Consider the following 22,111-nt stretch of genomic DNA (forward strand, 5'->3'; position numbering starts at 1 on the left):
GCAAGTAGAGATACCAATGTGCTTTCCTCACATTGACATTGGTGTGTTGGGTCCAGGAAAGAGCCTCTGAAATAGAGACTCCCAAGAACTTAAATTTGCCACCCTCTGCACCTCTGATTCCCCAATGATCACTGGATTATAAACCTCAAACTTTACTTTCCTGAAGTCAACAATCAGGTCCTTAGTTTTGGTGACTTTGAGCGCAAGATTGTTGATGGTTCACTATTCAGCCAAGTTTTCAATTTCCCTCCTTTATGCTGACTCATTCCCTTCCTTTATACAACCAAGAGACTGCCATCCTTGCGGTACCGGATGTAAACAGCGTCTTCATTGTTGAGGTCTTTCATGACTTGTTTCAGCATCATGCTGAAGAAGATAGTAAAGAGGGTTGGTGCGAGGACGCAGCCTTGCTTCACGCCGTTGTCAATGGAGAAGGGTTCGGAGAGAATACCTATGTCAATGGAAACATAAAGGTTGCGAACCACTGCCCAAAGGCAATACCTCTAACAGTTCCCAGAGTCCTCAGTATTCCAGGGAGGTGTCCGCCAGGATTTTTGCAGAGCAGGACTTCAACCTGTAACTTGACAATGCAGATATTCTGAGCCAGTGCGCAGCATTTATGCGTTTTATGTGCAGAGATAGGAAAATGGCTTCTGTGTATTTTTCCAGCTAGAGGAAAATATATTCTTTTTCTAGATCATAGATTCTCAAGGTGACACGTGGGAATATTTTGGTGGGGTGTGGGGCTTAAGAATATTTTAGTGAGCCGTAGGAATATTTTGGGAAATAATTAAAAAGTTGGTTTGACCATTTGAAAATGTTGGTTACTGACTTCAATGAGATTTTGTGATTTTAAAGGCAAGAGATTTTCTCTCTTGGTTAACTCAGCCATTACTGGTGGACTTGTCTGAAGTTCCAGTGCAATACCAAGAGGAGTTATCTGAGTTGCAACATGATGAATCTGTGAAAACTGTTCAAAGAGAAAGGAACCATGTTTAATAGGATCAAAAAGAAATACCCAAGCTCAGCTACTTTCGCAAGGGAACTATTGATACATTTTCCATTGTCTAGTAGAACGTGGCTTCAGTGCTGTTGGTGATTTACTACAAGCCAAGAGAAGCTGACTGGAAATTACAAAACGTGGAGATTTAAAGTTGAAACGAACAAAATTAGTCCCTCAAATCAAAAAAATCTGTAGCTAGTGTCAGGGGCAAGGTTCCCACTGAAGTGATGACAGTTATTGAATGTGTGTTTGAGATGGTTGACATATTGAAGTAGTACTTCAATATAAAATATGTGTTCTAGTGTATTCCCTGCCTTCATTGCATTGAAATATTCTTTCAGTAAATGATTTAATTAAAACTTCTTTTGAATATATAACTTTTTTCCACTAATGATAAGGCGAACATATTTTTGAAAAATTAAAGTGAGGCCTATGGCAAAAAAGGTTGAGAACCATTGTTTTAGATGCACCATTTGATTGTGATAAAATCATTCCCAAATGAAAGATAAACAATAAATAATCATTTCAACATTCAGGTGAAAAGAGGTATCAGTTAAAAGAGAAAACTTCTAATAATTCCTTCTGGAAAAACAGGAAACCTTTTTGTGACAAATAATCTTAAACAGTGGGCTAAAGACTTCCAATAAAAAGTGAAATGTTAAGTAGATCCTTTACCTGTGAGAGTGCTGTCGCCAATAAGGACAAGTGGACAAGCTGAAAGTAGAGCAATTATGTCAACGTCAGGAGAAATTCCACAATCACAACCCCTATGTAATGGCTTCGCAATTCAGCACCTACCAAGCACATTCCAATCTCGGACCCAGATCACACCTTCCCCATCACAGACCCCGGATCACACCATCCCCATCAGAGACCCCGGATCACAGACTCCACATCACACCTTCCCATCACAGATGCCGGATCATAGACTCCAGATCTCACCTTCCCCATCACAGACCCCGGATCACACCTTCCCCATTACAGACCCAGATAACACCTTCCCCATCACAGACCCCGGATCACAGACCCCGGATAACAGACCACGGATCACACCTTCCCATCACAGACTCCGGATCACACCTTCCCCATCACAGATCCCAGATCACAGACTCCAGATCACACCTTCCCCATCATAGACTCAAGATCACATACTCCAGATCACAGACTCCATATCACACCTTCTACATCACAGACCCCAGATAACACCTTACCCATCACAGACTCCACATCACACCTTCCCCATCATAGACTCCAGATCACAGACTCCAGATCACACCTTCCAATCACAGACTCCAGATCACACCTTCCCCATCACAGACCCCAGATCACATCTTCCCCATCACAGACTCCAGATCACACCTTCCCCATCACAGACCCCAAATAACACCTTCCCCATCACAGACGCCAGATAACACCTTCCCCATCACAGACCCCGGATCACACCTTCCCATCACAGACCCCGGATCACAGACTCCAGATCACACCTTCCCCATCATAGACTCCAGATCACATACTCCGGATCACAGACTCCAGATCACACCTTCCACATCACAGACCCCAGATAACAACTTCCCCATCACAGACTCCAGATCACACCTTCCCCATCACGGACTCCAGATCACACCTTCCCCATCACAGACCCCGGATCACAGACTTCAGATCACACCTTCCCATCACAGACGCCGGATCACACCTTCCCCATCACAGACTCCAGATCACACCTTCCCCATCACAGACCCCAGATAACAACTTCCCCATCACAGACCCCAGATCACAGACTCCAGATCACTCCATCCCCATCACAGACCCCAGATAACACCTTCCCCATCACAGACCCCAGAACACACCTTCCCCATCACAGACCACGGATCAGAGACACCAGAACACACCTTCCCCATCACAGACCCCAGATAACACCTTCCCCATCACAGACCCCGGAACACACCTTCCCCATCACAGACCCCGGATCAGAGACTCCAGATCACACCTTCCCCATCACAGACTCCAGATCACACCTTCCCCATCACAGACTCCAAATCACACCTTCCCCATCACAGACCCCGGATCACACCTTTCCCATCACAGACTCCAGATCACACCTTCCCCATCACAGACTCCAGATCACACTTTCCCCGTCACAGACCACAGATCACACCTTCCCCGTCACAGATGCCAGATCCTACATTCCCCATCACAGACCCCAGATAACCTATTCCCCATTAGAGACCCCAGATCACACCTTCCCCATCACAGACCCCGGATCACACCTTCCCCATCACAGACCCCAGATCACGTATTCCTCACCAGAAATCCCGGATCACACCTTTCCCATCACAGACCCCGGATCACACTTCCCCATCGCAGAGCCTGGATCACACCTTCCCCATCACAGACCCGAGATCACATCTTCCCCATCACAGACCCCAGATAACACCTTCCCCATCACAGACCCCAGATCACACCTTCCCCATCATCACAGACCCGAGATCACATCTTCCCCATCACAGACCCCAGATAACACCTTCCCCATCACAGACCCCAGATCACACCTTCCCCATCACAGACTCCAGTTCACACCTTCCCCATCACAATCCCCAGATAACACCTTCCCCATCACAGACCCCGGATCACACCTTCCCATCACAGACCCCGGATCACACCTTCCCCATCACAGACCCCGGATCACAGACCCCGGATCACAGACCCCAGATCACAGACCCCAGATCACACCTTCCCCATCACAGACCCCAGATAACATTTTAACCATCACAGACTCCAGATCACACCTTCCCCATCACAGACTCCAGATCACAGACTCCAGATCACACCTTCCAATCACAGACTCCAGATGACACCTTCCCCATCACAGACCCCAGATCACATCTTCCCCATCACAGACCCCAGATCACATCTTCCCCATCACAGACCCCAGATCACACCTTCCCCATCACAGACTCCAGTTCACACCTTCCCCATCACAATCCCCAGATAACACCTTCACCATCACAGACCCCGGATCACACCTTCCCCATCACAGACCCCGGATCACAGACCCCAGATCACAGACTCCAGATCACACCTTCCCCATCACAGACCCCAAATAACACCTTCCCCATCACAGACGCCAGATAACACCTTCCCCATCACAGACGCCAGATAACACCTTCCCCATCACAGATCCCGGATCACAGACCCCGGATCACAGACCCCGGATCACAGACCCCGGATCACACCTTCCCATCACAGACCCCGGATCACAGACTCCAGATCACACCTTCCCCATCATAGACTCCAGATCACATACTACGGATTACAGACTCCAGATCACACCTTCCACATCACAGACCCCAGATAACACCTTCCCCATCACGGACTCCAGATCACACCTTCCCCATCACAGACCACGGATCACAGACTCCAGATCACACCTTCCCCATCATAGACTCCAGATCACAGTCTCCAGATCACACCTTCCCATCACAGACGCCAGATCACACCTTCCCCATCACAGACTCCAGATCATACATTCCCCATCACAGACCCCAGATAACACCTTCCCCATCACAGACCCCAGATAACACCTTCCCCATCACAGAATCCGGAACACACCTTCCCCATCACAGACCCCGGATCACAGACTCCAGATCAAACCTTCCCCATCACAGACCCCAGATAACACCTTCCCCATCGCAGACCCCGGAACACACCTTCCCCATCACAGACCCCGGATCAGTGACTACAGATCATACCTTCCCCATCACAGACTCCAGATCACGCCTTCCCCATCACAGACCCCGGATCACACCTTTCCCGTCACAGACCCCGGATCACACCTTCCCCGTCACAGACCCCGGATCACACCTTCCCCGTCACAGATGCCAGATCCTACATTCCCCATCACAGACCCCAGATCACCTATTCCCCATTAGAGACCCCAGATTAAACCTTCTCCATCACAGACCCCGGATCACACCTTCCCCATCACAGACCCCAGATCACGTATTCCTCACCAGAGATCCCGGATCACACCTTTCCCATCACAGACCCCGGATCACACTTACCCATCGCAGAGCCTGGATCACACCTTCCCCATCACAGACCCCGGATCACAACTTCCCCATCACAGACCCCAGATAACACTTTACCCATCACAGACTCCAGATCACACATCCCCATCATAGACTCCAGATAACAGACTCCAGATCACACCTTCGAATCACAGACTCCAGATCACACCTTCCCCATCACAGACCCCAGATCACATCTTCCCCATCACAGACCCCAGATAACACCTTCCCCATCACAGACCCCAGATCACACCTTCCCCATCACAGACTCCAGTTCACACCTTCCCCATCACAATCCCCAGATAACACCTTCCCCATCACAGACCCCAGATCACACCTTCCCCATCACAGACCCCGGATCACAGACCCCAGATCACAGACTCCAGATCACACCTTCCCCATCACAGACCCCAAATAACACCTTCCCCATCACAGACCCCAAATAACACCTTCCCCATCACAGACGCCAGATAACACCTTCCCCATCACAGACCCCGGATCACAGACCCCGGATCACAGACCCCGGATCACACCTTCCCATCACAGACCCCGGATCACAGACTCCAGATCACACCTTCCCCATCATAGACTCCAGATCACATACTCCGGATTACAGACTCCAGATCACACCTTCCACATCACAGACCCCAGATAACACCTTCCCCATCACGGACTCCAGATCACACCTTCCACATCACAGACCACGGATCACAGACTTCAGATCACACCTTCCCATCACAGACGCCGGATCACACCTTCCCCATCACAGACTCCAGATCACACCTTCCCCATCACAGACCCCAGATAACAACTTCCCCATCACAGACTCCAGATCACACCTTCCCCATCACGGACTCCAGATCACACCTTCCCCATCACAGACACCGGATCACAGACTTCAGATCACACCTTCCCATCACAGACGCCGGTTCACACCTTCCCCATCACAATCCCCAGATAACACCTTCCCCATCACAGACCCCGGATCACACCTTCCCCATCACAGACCCCGGATCACACCTTCCCCATCACAGACCCCGGATCACAGACCCCGGATCACAGACCCCAGATCACAGACCCCAGATCACACCTTCCCCATCACAGACCCCAGATAACATTTTACCCATCACAGACTCCAGATCACACCTTCCCCATCATAGACTCCAGATCACAGACTCCAGATCACACCTTCCAATCACAGACTCCAGATGACACCTTCCCCATCACAGACCCCAGATCACATCTTCCCCATCACAGACCCCAGATCACATCTTCCCCATCACAGACCCCAGATCACACCTTCCCCATCACAGACTCCAGTTCACACCTTCCCCATCACAATCCCCAGATAACACCTTCACCATCACAGTCCCCGGATCACACCTTCCCCATCACAGACCCCAGATCACAGACTCCAGATCACACCTTCCCCATCACAGACCCCAAATAACACCTTCCCCATCACAGACGCCAGATAACACCTTCCCCATCACAGACGCCAGATAACACCTTCCCCATCACAGATCCCGGATCACAGACCCCGGATCACAGACCCCGGATCACAGACCCCGGATCACAGACCCCGGATCACACCTTCCCATCACAGACCCCGGATCACAGACTCCAGATCACACCTTCCCCATCATAGACTCCAGATCACATACTACGGATTACAGACTCCAGATCACACCTTCCACATCACAGACCCCAGATAACACCTTCCCCATCACGGACTCCAGATCACACCTTCCCCATCACAGACCACGGATCACAGACTCCAGATCACACCTTCCCCATCATAGACTCCAGATCACAGTCTCCAGATCACACCTTCCCATCACAGACGCCAGATCACACCTTCCCCATCACAGACTCCAGATCATACATTCCCCATCACAGACCCCAGATAACACCTTCCCCATCACAGACCCCAGATAACACCTTCCCCATCACAGAATCCGGAACACACCTTCCCCATCACAGACCCCGGATCACAGACTCCAGATCACACCTTCCCCATCACAGACCCCAGATAACACCTTCCCCATCACAGACCCCGGATCAGAGACTACAGATCATACCTTCCCCATCACAGACTCCAGATCACGCCTTCCCCATCACAGACTCCAAATCACACCTTCCCCATCACAGACCCCGGATCACACCTTTCCCGTCACAGACCCCGGATCACACCTTCCCCGTCACAGACCCCGGATCACACCTTCCCCGTCACAGATGCCAGATCCTACATTCCCCATCACAGACCCCAGATCACCTATTCCCCATTAGAGACCCCAGATTAAACCTTCTCCATCACAGACCCCGGATCACACCTTCCCCATCACAGACCCCAGATCACGTATTCCTCACCAGAGATCCCGGATCACACCTTTCCCATCACAGACCCCGGATCACACTTCCCCATCGCAGAGCCTGGATCACACCTTCCCCATCACAGACCCCGGATCACAACTTCCCCATCACAGACCCCAGATAACACTTTACCCATCACAGTCTCCAGATCACACATCCCCATCATAGACTCCAGATCACAGACTCCAGATCACACCTTCGAATCACAGACTCCAGATCACACCTTCACCATCACAGACCCCAGATCACATCTTCCCCATCACAGACCCCAGATAACACCTTCCCCATCACAGACCCCAGATCACACCTTCCCCATCACAGACTCCAGTTCACACCTTCCCCATCACAATCCCCAGATAACACCTTCCCCATCACAGACCCCGGATCACACCTTCCCCATCACAGACCCCGGATCACAGACTCCAGATCACACCTTCCCCATCATAGACTCCAGATCACATACTCCGGATTACAGACTCCAGATCACACCTTCCACATCACAGACCCCAGATAACACCTTCCCCATCACGGACTCCAGATCACACCTTCCACATCACAGACCACGGATCACAGACTTCAGATCACACCTTCCCATCACAGACGCCGGATCACACCTTCCCCATCACAGACTCCAGATCACACCTTCCCCATCACAGACCCCAGATAACAACTTCCCCATCACAGACTCCAGATCACACCTTCCCCATCACGGACTCCAGATCACACCTTCCCCATCACAGACCCCGGATCACAGACTTCAGATCACACCTTCCCATCACAGACGCCGGATCACACCTTCCCCATCACAGACTCCAGTTCACACCTTCCCCATCACAATCCCCAGATAACACCTTCCCCATCACAGACCCCGGATCACACCTTCCCCATCACAGACCCCGGATCACACCTTCCCCATCACAGACCCCGGATCACAGACCCCGGATCACAGACCCCAGATCACAGACCCCAGATCACACCTTCCCCATCACAGACCCCAGATAACATTTTACCCATCACAGACTCCAGATCACACCTTCCCCATCATAGACTCCAGATCACAGACTCCAGATCACACCTTCCAATCACAGACTCCAGATGACACCTTCCCCATCACAGACCCCAGATCACATCTTCCCCATCACAGACCCCAGATCACATCTTCCCCATCACAGACCCCAGATCACACCTTCCCCATCACAGACTCCAGTTCACACCTTCCCCATCACAATCCCCAGATAACACCTTCACCATCACAGACCCCGGATCACACCTTCCCCATCACAGACCCCAGATCACAGACTCCAGATCACACCTTCCCCATCACAGACCCCAAATAACACCTTCCCCATCACAGACGCCAGATAACACCTTCCCCATCACAGACGCCAGATAACACCTTCCCCATCACAGATCCCGGATCACAGACCCCGGATCACAGACCCCGGATCACAGACCCCGGATCACAGACCCCGGATCACACCTTCCCATCACAGACCCCGGATCACAGACTCCAGATCACACCTTCCCCATCATAGACTCCAGATCACATACTACGGATTACAGACTCCAGATCACACCTTCCACATCACAGACCCCAGATAACACCTTCCCCATCACGGACTCCAGATCTCACCTTCCCCATCACAGACCACGGATCACAGACTCCAGATCACACCTTCCCCATCATAGACTCCAGATCACAGTCTCCAGATCACACCTTCCCATCACAGACGCCAGATCACACCTTCCCCATCACAGACTCCAGATCATACATTCCCCATCACAGACCCCAGATAACACCTTCCCCATCACAGACCCCAGATAACACCTTCCCCATCACAGAATCCGGAACACACCTTCCCCATCACAGACCCCGGATCACAGACTCCAGATCACACCTTCCCCATCACAGACCCCAGATAACACCTTCCCTATCGCAGACCCCGGAACACACCTTCCCCATCACAGACCCCGGATCAGAGACTACAGATCATACCTTCCCCATCACAGACTCCAGATCACGCCTTCCCCATCACAGACTCCAAATCACACCTTCCCCATCACAGACCCCGGATCACACCTTTCCCGTCACAGACCCCGGATCACACCTTCCCCGTCACAGACCCCGGATCACACCTTCCCCGTCACAGATGCCAGATCCTACATTCCCCATCACAGACCCCAGATCACCTATTCCCCATTAGAGACCCCAGATTAAACCTTCTCCATCACAGACCCCGGATCACACCTTCCCCATCACAGACCCCAGATCACGTATTCCTCACCAGAGATCCCGGATCACACCTTTCCCATCACAGACCCCGGATCACACTTCCCCATCGCAGAGCCTGGATCACACCTTCCCCATCACAGACCCCGGATCACAACTTCCCCATCAGAGACCCCAGATAACACTTTACCCATCACAGTCTCCAGATCACACATCCCCATCATAGACTCCAGATCACAGACTCCAGATCACACCTTCGAATCACAGACTCCAGATCACACCTTCACCATCACAGACCCCAGATCACATCTTCCCCATCACAGACCCCAGATAACACCTTCCCCATCACAGACCCCAGATCACACCTTCCCCATCACAGACTCCAGTTCACACCTTCCCCATCACAATCCCCAGATAACACCTTCCCCATCACAGACCCCGGATCACACCTTCCCCATCACAGACCCCGGATCACAGACCCCAGATCACAGACTCCAGATCACACCTTCCCCATCACAGACCCCAAATAACACCTTCCCCATCACAGACCCCAAATAACACCTTCCCCATCACAGACGCCAGATAACACCTTCCCCATCACAGACCCCGGATCACAGACCCCGGATCACAGACCCCGGATCACACCTTCCCATCACAGACCCCGGATCACAGACTCCAGATCACACCTTCCCCATCATAGACTCCAGATCACATACTCCGGATTACAGACTCCAGATCACACCTTCCACATCACAGACCCCAGATAACACCTTCCCCATCACGGACTCCAGATCACACCTTTCCCATCACAGACCACGGATCACAGACTCCAGATCACACCTTCCCCATCATAGACTCCAGATCACAGACTCCAGATCACACCTTCCCATCACAGACGCCAGATCACACCTTCCCCATCACAGACTCCAGATCACACATTCCCCATCACAGACCCCAGATAACACCTTCCCCATCACAGACCCCAGATGACACCTTCCCCATCACAGAACCCGGAACACACCTTCCCCATCACAGACCCCGGATCACAGACTCCAGATCACACCTTCCCCATCACCGACTCCAAATCACACCTTCCCCATCACAGACCCCGGATCACACCTTTCCCGTCACAGACCCCGGATCACACCTTCCCTGTCACAGATGCCAGATCCTACATTCCCCATCACAGACCCCAGATCACCTATTCCCCATAGAGACCCCAGATCACACCTTCCCCATCACAGACCCCGGATCACACCTTCCCCATCACATACCCCAGATCACGTATTCCTCACCAGAGATCCCGGATCACACCTTTCCCATCACAGACCCCGGATCACACTTCCCCATCGCAGAGCCTGGATCACACCTTCCCCATCACAGACCCCGGATCACACCTTCCCCATCACGGACTCCAGATCACACCTTCCCCATCACAGACCCCAGATCACAGACTCCAGATCACACCTTCCCCATCATAGACTCCAGATCACAGACTCCAGATCACACCTTCCAATCACAGACTCCAGATCACACCTTCCCAATCACAGACCCTGGATCACACCTTTCCCTTCACAGACCCCGGATCACACCTTCCCCGTCACAGATGCCAGATCCTACATTCCCCATCACAGACCCCAGATCACCTATTCCCCATTAAAGACCCCAGATCACACCTTCCCCATCACAGACCCCGGATCACACTTCCCCATCGTAGAGCCTGGATCACACCTTCCCCATCACAGATCCCGGATCACACCTTTCCCATCACAGACCCCGGATCACACTTCCCCATCGCAGAGCCTGGATCACACCGTCCCCATCACAGACACCGGATCACACTTCCCCATCGTAGAGCCTGGATCACACCTTCCCCATCACAGATCCCGGATCACACCTTCCCCATCACAGACCCCGGATCACACCTTCCCCATCACAGACCCCGGATCACAGACCCCAGATCACAGACTCCAGATCACACCTTCCCCATCACAGACCCCAAATAACACCTTCCCCATCACAGACCCCAAATAACACCTTCCCCATCACAGACGCCAGATAACACCTTCCCCATCACAGACCCCGGATCACAGACCCCGGATCACAGACCCCGGATCACACCTTCCCATCACAGACCCCGGATCACAGACTCCAGATCACACCTTCCCCATCATAGACTCCAGATCACATACTCCGGATTACAGACTCCAGATCACACCTTCCACATCACAGACCCCAGATAACACCTTCCCCATCACGGACTCCAGATCACACCTTTCCCATCACAGACCACGGATCACAGACTCCAGATCACACCTTCCCCATCATAGACTCCAGATCACAGACTCCAGATCACACCTTCCCATCACAGACGCCAGATCACACCTTCCCCATCACAGACTCCAGATCACACATTCCCCATCACAGACCCCAGATAACACCTTCCCCATCACAGACCCCAGATGACACCTTCCCCATCACAGAACCCGGAACACACCTTCCCCATCACAGACCCCGGATCACAGACTCCAAATCACACCTTCCCCATCACAGACCCCGGATCACACCTTTCCCGTCACAGACCCCGGATCACACCTTCCCTGTCACAGATGCCAGATCCTACATTCCCCATCACAGACCCCAGATCACCTATTCCCCATAGAGACCCCAGATCACACCTTCCCCATCACAGACCCCGGATCACACCTTCCCCATCACATACCCCAGATCACGTATTCCTCACCAGAGATCCCGGATCACACCTTTCCCATCACAGACCCCGGATCACACTTCCCCATCGCAGAGCCTGGATCACACCTTCCCCATCACAGACCCCGGATCACACCTTCCCCATCACGGACTCCAGATCACACCTTCCCCATCACAGACCCCAGATCACAGACTCCAGATCACACCTTCCCCATCATAGACTCCAGATCACAGACTCCAGATCACACCTTCCAATCACAGACTCCAGATCACACCTTCCCAATCACAGACCCTGGATCACACCTTTCCCGTCACAGACCCCGGATCACACCTTCCCCGTCACAGATGCCAGATCCTACATTCCCCATCACAGACCCCAGATCACCTATTCCCCATTAGAGACCCCAGATCACACCTTCCCCATCACAGACCCCGGATCACACTTCCCCATCGTAGAGCCTGGATCACACCTTCCCCATCACAGATCCCGGATCACACCTTTCCCATCACAGACCCCGGATCACACTTCCCCATCGCAGAGCCTGGATCACACCTTCCCCATCACAGACCCCGGATCACACCTTCCCCATCACAGACCCCAGATCACGTATTCCTCACCAGAGATCCCGGATCACACCTTTCCCATCACAGACCCCGGATCACACTTCCCCATCGCAGAGCCTGGATCACACCTTCCCCATCACAGACCCGAGATCACATCTTCCCCATCACAGACCCCAGATAACACCTTCCCCATCACAGACCCCAGATCACACCTTCCCCATCACAGACTCCAGTTCACACCTTCCCCATCACAATCCCCAGATAACACCTTCCCCATCACAGACCCCGGATCACACCTTCCCCATCACAGACCCCGGATCACACCTTCCCCATCACAGACCCCAGATAACATTTTACCCATCACAGACTCCAGATCACACCTTCCCCATCATAGACTCCAGATCACAGACTCCAGATCACACCTTCCAATCACAGACTCCAGATGACACCTTCCCCATCACAGACCCCAGATCACATCTTCCCCATGACAGACCCCAGATCACACCTTCCCCATCACAGACTCCAGTTCACACCTTCCCCATCACAATCCCCAGATAACACCTTCACCATCACAGACCCCGGATCACACCTTCCCCATCACAGACCCCGGATCACAGACCCCAGATCACAGACTCCAGATCACACCTTCCCCATCACAGACCCCAAATAACACCTTCCCCATCACAGACGCCAGATAACACCTTCCCCATCACAGACGCCAGATAACACCTTCCCCATCACAGATCCCGGATCACAGACCCCAGATCACAGACCCCGGATCACAGACCCCGGATCACAGACCCCGGATCACAGACCCCGGATCACAGACCCCGGATCACACCTTCCCATCACAGACCCCGGATCACAGACTCCAGATCACACCTTCCCCATCATAGACTCCAGATCACATACTACGGATTACAGACTCCAGATCACACCTTCCACATCACAGACCCCAGATAACACCTTCCCCATCACGGACTCCAGATCACACCTTCCCCATCACAGACCACGGATCACAGACTCCAGATCACACCTTCCCCATCATAGACTCCAGATCACAGTCTCCAGATCACACCTTCCCATCACAGACGCCAGATCACACCTTCCCCATCACAGACTCCAGATCATACATTCCCCATCATAGACCCCAGATAACACCTTCCCCATCACAGACCCCAGATAACACCTTCCCCATCACAGAATCCGGAACACACCTTCCCCATCACAGACCCCGGATCACAGACTCCAGATCACACCTTCCCCATCACAGACCCCAGATAACACCTTCCCCATCGCAGACCCCGGAACACACCTTCCCCATCACAGACCCCGGATCAGAGACTACAGATCATACCTTCCCCATCACAGACTCCAGATCACGCCTTCCCCATCACAGACTCCAAATCACACCTTCCCCATCACAGACCCCGGATCACACCTTTCCCGTCACAGACCCCGGATCACACCTTCCCCGTCACAGATGCCAGATCCTACATTCCCCATCACAGACCCCAGATCACCTATTCCCCATTAGAGACCCCAGATTAAACCTTCCCCATCACAGACCCCGGATCACACCTTCCCCATCACAGACCCCAGATCACGTATTCCTCACCAGAGATCCCGGATCACACCTTTCCCATCACAGACCCCGGATCACACTTCCCCATCGCAGAGCCTGGATCACACCTTCCCCATCACAGACCCCGGATCACAACTTCCCCATCACAGACCCCAGATAACACTTTACCCATCACAGACTCCAGATCACACATCCCCATCATAGACTCCAGATCACAGACTCCAGATCACACCTTCGAATCACAGACTCCAGATCACACCTTCCCCATCACAGACCCCAGATCACATCTTCCCCATCACAGACCCCAGATAACACCTTCCCCATCACAGACCCCAGATCACACCTTCCCCATCACAGACTCCAGTTCACACCTTCCCCATCACAATCCCCAGATAACACCTTCCCCATCACAGACCCCGGATCACACCTTCCCCATCACAGACCCCGGATCACAGACCCCAGATCACAGACTCCAGATCACACCTTCCCCATCACAGACCCCAAATAACACCTTCCCCATCACAGACCCCAAATAACACCTTCCCCATCACAGACGCCAAATAACACCTTCCCCATCACAGACCCCGGATCACAGACCCCGGATCACAGACCCCGGATCACACCTTCCCATCACAGACCCCGGATCACAGACTCCAGATCACACCTTCCCCATCATAGACTCCAGATCACATACTCCGGATTACAGACTCCAGATCACACCTTCCACATCACAGACCCCAGATAACACCTTCCCCATCACGGACTCCAGATCACACCTTCCCCATCACAGACCACGGATCACAGACTCCAGATCACACCTTCCCCATCATAGACTCCAGATCACAGACTCCAGATCACACCTTCCCATCACAGACGCCAGATCACACCTTCCCCATCACAGACTCCAGATCACACATTCCCCATCACAGACCCCAGATAACACCTTCCCCATCACAGACCCCAGATGACACCTTCCCCATCACAGAACCCGGAACACACCTTCCCCATCACAGACCCCGGATCACAGACTCCAGATCACACCTTCCCCATCACCGACTCCAAATCACACCTTCCCCATCACAGACCCCGGATCACACCTTTCCCGTCACAGACCCCGGATCACACCTTCCCTGTCACAGATGCCAGATCCTACATTCCCCATCACAGACCCCAGATCACCTATTCCCCATAGAGACCCCAGATCACACCTTCCCCATCACAGACCCCGGATCACACCTTCCCCATCACATACCCCAGATCACTTATTCCTCACCAGAGATCCCGGATCACACCTTTCCCATCACAGACCCCGGATCACACTTCCCCATCGCAGAGCCTGGATCACACCTTCCCCATCACAGACCCCGGATCACACCTTCCCCATCACGGACTCCAGATCACACCTTCCCCATCACAGACCCCAGATCACAGACTCCAGATCACACCTTCCCCATCATAGACTCCAGATCACAGACTCCAGATCACACCTTCCAATCACAGACTCCAGATCACACCTTCCCAATCACAGACCCTGGATCACACCTTTCCCGTCACAGACCCCGGATCACACCTTCCCCGTCACAGATCCCAGATCCTACATTCCCCATCACAGACCCCAGATCACCTATTCCCCATTAGAGACCCCAGATCACACCTTCCCCATCACAGACACCGGATCACACCTTCCCCATCACAGACCCCAGATCACGTATTCCTCACCAGAGATCCCGGATCACACCTTTCCCATCACAGACCCCGGATCACACTTCCCCATCGCAGAGCCTGGATCACACCTTCCCCATCACAGACCCCGGATCACACCTTCCCCATCACGGACTCCAGATCCTACATTCCCCATCACAGACCCCGGATCACAGACTCCAGATCACACCTTCCCCATCATAGACTCCAGATCACAGACTCCAGATCACACCTTCCGATCACAGATGCCGGATCACACATTCCCCATCACAGACTCCAGATCACACCTTCCCCATCACAGACCCCAGATCACACCTTCCCCATCACAGACCCCGGAACACACCTTCCCCATCACAGACCCCGGATCACAGACTCCAGATCACACCTTCCCCATCACAGACCCCGGAACACACCTTCCCCATCACAGACCCCGGATCAGAGACTCCAAATCACACCTTCCCCATCACAGACCCCGGATCACACCTTTCCCATCACAGACTCCAGATCACACCTTCCCCATCACAGACTCCAGATCACCCTTTCCCCATCACAGACCCCAGATCACACCTTTCCCATCACAGACCCCAGATCACACCTTCCCTGTCACAGATGCCAGATCCTACATTCCCCATCACAGACCCCAGATCACCTATTCCCCATTAGAGACCCCAGATCACACCTTTCCCATCACAGACCCCGGATCACACTTCCCCATCGCAGAGCCTGGATCACACCTTCCCCATCACAGATCCCGGATCACACCTTCCCCATCACAGACCCCGGATCACACCTTGCCCATCACAGATCCTGGATCACACCTTCCCCATCACAGACCCCGGATCACGTATTCCTCACCAGAGATCCCAATCACACCTTCCCCGTCACAGACCCCGGATCACACTTCCCCATCGCAGACCCTGGTTCAAACCTTCCCCAACACAGATCCCGGATCACACCTTCCCCATCACAGACTCCGGATCACACCTTCCCCATCACAGACCTCGGATCACAGATTCCTGATCACAGACCCTGGATAACACATTCCCATTCACCGACACCAGATCACATACCTAGTCACAGACTATAGCGCATGTGTTCCCAATCATTAAATTACTGATCCAGAAATCTCGCTCACACGTTCCAGGATGACACTTTTTTTTAACAATCAATCACAGTGCCGAAGGTCTACAAAGACCATGGGATATTAAGGGACTCATGAGTGTAAATATTTAGGAACATATGACTGGTTTAATATGCTGATTATGACAGCTATTTATCTGTCAAACATTCCATATTTGTAGCAATTGTGATGGATCTGCATTGGATCTAAAACACTTCGGAGCACATTGTACACCAAAGAAACAGGTCCTTCAACCTACAGTCAAAACTGACCTATTTGCCTGCCTTCCATCTGATTTCTATGCCTTGTCTGTGTAAGTGTCTGCAAAAATGCCTCTGTGGTGTAGTGATTTTATCCAACTCCACCACTCGCTCCGGCAGTGAGTTCCAGATATTAACCACTCTCTTACTTGTCGTTCAGATTTCCTTTAATCTCTCACCTTAAACCTGTACCCCTTTCACTCTCATACACCCTCTATAGGAAAGAGACTTTGCTTAACCACCATATAATCTATGGCAGTGCTTCTCAACCTTTTTCCTTCTGCTCACAACCACTTTAAGTAATCCCTATGCCATAGGTGCTCTGTGGTTAGTAAGGGATTGCTTAAGGTTGGTGGAAAGAGTGTTTTAATAGTTTTAATAATCATTATGTGCATGGTTTCATAACTCCAAAGGAAATGGGCCAATGACAATTTTTCTCAAGCAAAATATTTCAGTAACAATTGGGTCTCGAGTAGTGGTTCTTGACCTTCCCTACCCACTCACATACCACCTTAAGCAATCCCTTACTAATCTCAGAGCACCGATGGCATAGGGATTACTTAAAGAGGTATGTGAGTGGAAAGAAAAAGGTTGAGAACCACTGATCTATGGGATTCAAGTCCATTTACTAGCCTTTAGACAGATCCCTACAGGCAAATGGTGACCTTGATCTTTTGAATGTCTGCTGACCTCCCACAACTCCAACATGACCCCTGAGAGAACCTGGAACCTTACAACAGAGAAGCTGGGGGCATCAGGAGAGCATGATCAAAAACAAAGCCACATGTGAACTGTGCCATTTGGATCAGTTTCTCCCTGGAAACTCTGGATAACAAGATGCCTGCTTTCCTGAGCTGTCATATTATTCTTTGTGCATCAGGAGCTAAGATCCATCATTGGTTAATACATGGAACTCCAGAAAAAACCTTTAGATACACCTTCAAACATTCATCAGCACTTTTGATGGCAATCATGGCTCTTGATTCCAGAACCTTGATCTTGCAGCAGATTTCAATGTCAATTTAACTCCATTGAAACATTTGTCATCTCCAAATCTTGAATTCTCATCAGATTACCACTGCTAGCCATGTTCTTTGTTTGCCTGCATACTTGGGTTCTGGAATTTCCCCACAAAAGCCTTTCCCTCTCCTTACTTTCTGTTGCAGAATCCTGAGTTCCAGGACTTCCACACCAACTCCCTTCCCTCCCCAACTCTCTTCTCCAACACCCTGGGTCCTGAACCCCAGGGTACCCATTGGGAAAATCTCACCTTTCAGCAATCCATTCTAGGATTTCTCCACCAAATCCCACCCCTCCTCTCCCCTCCCCTTCAACACCCTGGGCCTTATCTCCCAGGATTTGCCAGCTGAACCTCCCTGTCCCTCTTTGCTGACTGAATGTTTTTGTGCAAGGATCTCAGTTTGTAGCTAGTTTTCAAATTAAGTTTATTACAAGTGCCCTCAGAATGTTGCAAAGTTAAACCAGGCTGCGGAAATAACAATTGTTACTGCGGAAACATCAAAGTGTGGGGACTCACTCGCAGAGGCCGTCTCACAGACAAAGGCAACAAGCTCGTCCTCAATCTTCTTGAAGGCATCAAAATCATCCACGAAGAAAGCATGCCGGTTGCTGGGTTTGTTTGCAATGTTGATCAGCTCTGCATAATCAGCATCGGCAACACCAATAGCAAATATACTGTACCCTGCAGCAGAAGGAGAGAAGGAGGCCAGAGGTGCATTAATCCCACATATCCCATGATGCATTGTGATATCAAAGATGGTGAACACACCTCCCCTTGTCAAGACAGAAACACCATTGATGTTGGTGGACGGTACAAGAGAAGATAGGATTTAGATTCTTCCATTTAAATTCCTATACTGCAGGTTGTTGGGCTTCTCGCAGTCTTTACATAATACATGGAATGCAGGAGCCCATCCAGCCCTTCAAGCCTGCTCCGCCATTCAATACAGTCATCGCTGATCATGTGACCTCAGTGCATTATTCCTGCTTTCTCTTCTTACCTTCTTACCCCTTGACACCTTTAGCCATAAGGACCACATCCAACTCCATTCTGAATCTATCTATGAAATCGCCTCAATAGCTTTATGTGGCAGGGAGTTTCACAAGTTCACAACTCTCAGAGTGCAGACACTTATCCTCATCTCAGGCCTAAATGGCTCCCCTTCTCGTTCAACCATGACTCCTTGTTTTGGATATGACCAACATGGAGAACATTCGTCCTCCATCTAATCTGTCTCATCCTGACAAATGTTATATGTCTCAATAAGACCCCGTTTTCAATCTTCTATCCAGTTTTTCTTCATTCGTTAGCCTTGCCATCCCAGAAATCAGTCTGTGAACTTTCACTGTACCCCTTCAATGGCAAGAATGTCCTTCCTCAGATTAGGAGACCAAAACTGTCCACAGTCCTCAAGATATGGCCTTACCAAAGCTCTTTACAGCTACAGTAAGACCTCCCTGGTTCTATATCCAAAACCTTTCACTATAAAGGTCCACATGCTGTTTGCTTTCATCACCGTCTGCTGTACCTGCAATCCAACGTTCGATGACACCCAGATCACATTGCACCTTCCCTTCTTTCCATTACTTACCATTCAGATCATAACCTGCCTTCTTTTTATTGCCACCAAAGTGGATGACTTCACATTTTATCAACATTACCCTGCTTCTGCCCACTCTCCTAATCTATCCAAGCTGAGTGGCAGCTGCAAACTGAGAGATATTACATACAATTGCTTTGTTAAAAATAGGAGATCATCAATGTATATTGTAAATAGCTGGAGTCTCAGCATTGAACCTATTAACTGCCTGTCAATTTGAAAAGGACCAATTTATTCCTATTCTCTGCTTCCTGCCTGCCAATCAGTTTTCTATCCATGCCTGTATATTACCTCCTACAGCCCAACTTTCCACACCAATCTCTGTGGAGGACCTGATCAAAAGCCTTTTGAAATTCCAAATGCACATCAACTGGCTCACCATAATCCATTCTAGTAGTTACATCTTAAAGCGATTCAAAAGGGTTTGCCAAGCATAATTTCCCTTTCATAAATCCATACTGACTTGGACTAATTGTGTCATCTCCAAATGTGCACCAATGACATCTTTAATAATTAACTTCTGCATTTTCCTCAACACTGAAGTCAGGTTAATACCATGATTTATCTCCCTTAAAAAGTGGTATCATATTAGGAACCTTCCATCTGAAGGAACTGATCCAGAGGGCAGAGAAATAACCACAATAAGGGCCACCTCTTCAAGCACTCCAGGATGTAGATTATCCAGTCCGAGGGACATCGACTGATTTACCTCACACAATTTCACAATTGATAACAGTTTCCATCATTCTGTTCTTTACGTCAGTCCCTCAGACCCCTGTATTCTGGAGTATTATGTGAATCTTCTTTAGGGAAGACTGAATCAAAGAATCTATTCAACTGCTCTGCCATTCCCCTGATTCTGACTGACATAGGCTATTATGATTTGAAACAGGCCATTCAGCAGGTGCTCCAATGATAACTCTGCCCACCCCCCCATCAGCCTCCTCCAATCACAATCTCCTCCATCTATTTCTATTAATTCTCTCCAATATGCACATTTCCCTTTAATATATATGCATCAATTGCCTCAAACGCACAATGAAGTTGGCGTAGCGGTTAGCGCAACGCCTTTACAGGGCCAGCGATCAGGTCCAATCCGGGGTTCGAATCCAATGCTGTCTGTAAGGAGTTTGTACGTTCTCCCTGTGTCCGCGTGGGTTTTCTCCGGGAGCTCCAGCTTCCTCCCACTGCTCAAAAACATACCGGCAATATAGGTTAATTGGTGGTAAATTGGATGGCACAAACTCATGGGCCAAAATGGCCTGCTACTGGGCTATGTGTCTAAATAAAAATAAAAACTAATGAACTCTGAGCTTTCAGGTCTGGAGACCACTGGATCCACGGACCTTGCCTCCACTTCAAAAAATGCAGCAGCGTAAAAATGTTATTCGCCCCATGGAGTCTGCTCTCTCATTCAGTTCAAGGTTGATGTATTGTTCCTCTCAACCCAATTCTCCTCCCTTCTCCCCATAACCTTTGACGCTCCTTAGTAATTGAGAACGTATCAACCTTTGCTAAGCTTCTACAGCCAACTGTGGAAACGAATTCCACAGATTCACCACCTGAGAAATTTCTCCCCATCTATCCCAGCGACCTACACACTTCCTGTACTCTAATCAGCTATCCCCTCCTTCCACTGGTGTTAATCCTGGGATTCCAACTTCCAGACCCAATCGATCTAGCTGGTCCCCAACTTTGCATTGCAAACACAGCAAGGTGCTCAGTGTAAGTGGAAGGGTTAAGCAACCCCCCTTGATTTTGCTCAGCTATGTAACAAGTCATCTGATCCTCTACAGTTATGAATTCATAGAGAGATTAGCATGGTACAGGCCCTTCAGCCCACCAAGTCTGTGCTGACTGTCAGCAACTCATTGGCAC

General features: G+C 50.8%; 1 protein-coding gene across 7 annotated transcripts in view; it reads right to left on the reverse strand.

Moving 5' to 3' along the window:
• The window catches only part of col14a1a (collagen, type XIV, alpha 1a), a 311,666-nt gene that overhangs the window by 95,391 nt on the left and 194,164 nt on the right, over nt 1–22,111 (reverse strand). For all 7 annotated transcript variants that reach the window (XR_011352149.1, XM_069920939.1, XM_069920938.1 and 4 more), the window contains exons 29-30: nt 19,150–19,314; nt 1,679–1,717 (exon numbers count right to left, since the gene is read on the reverse strand). Coding sequence is in view for 6 of the 7 variants with exons in the window: in XM_069920939.1 (XP_069777040.1) it covers nt 1,679–1,717; nt 19,150–19,314 (204 nt within the window). In the remaining variant the exon portion in view is untranslated. The remainder of the gene's footprint in view (nt 1–1,678; nt 1,718–19,149; nt 19,315–22,111) is intronic.

The sequence above is a fragment of the Narcine bancroftii genome, chromosome 2 (genome assembly GCF_036971445.1).
Source record: "Narcine bancroftii isolate sNarBan1 chromosome 2, sNarBan1.hap1, whole genome shotgun sequence".
NCBI lineage: Eukaryota > Metazoa > Chordata > Chondrichthyes > Torpediniformes > Narcinidae > Narcine > Narcine bancroftii.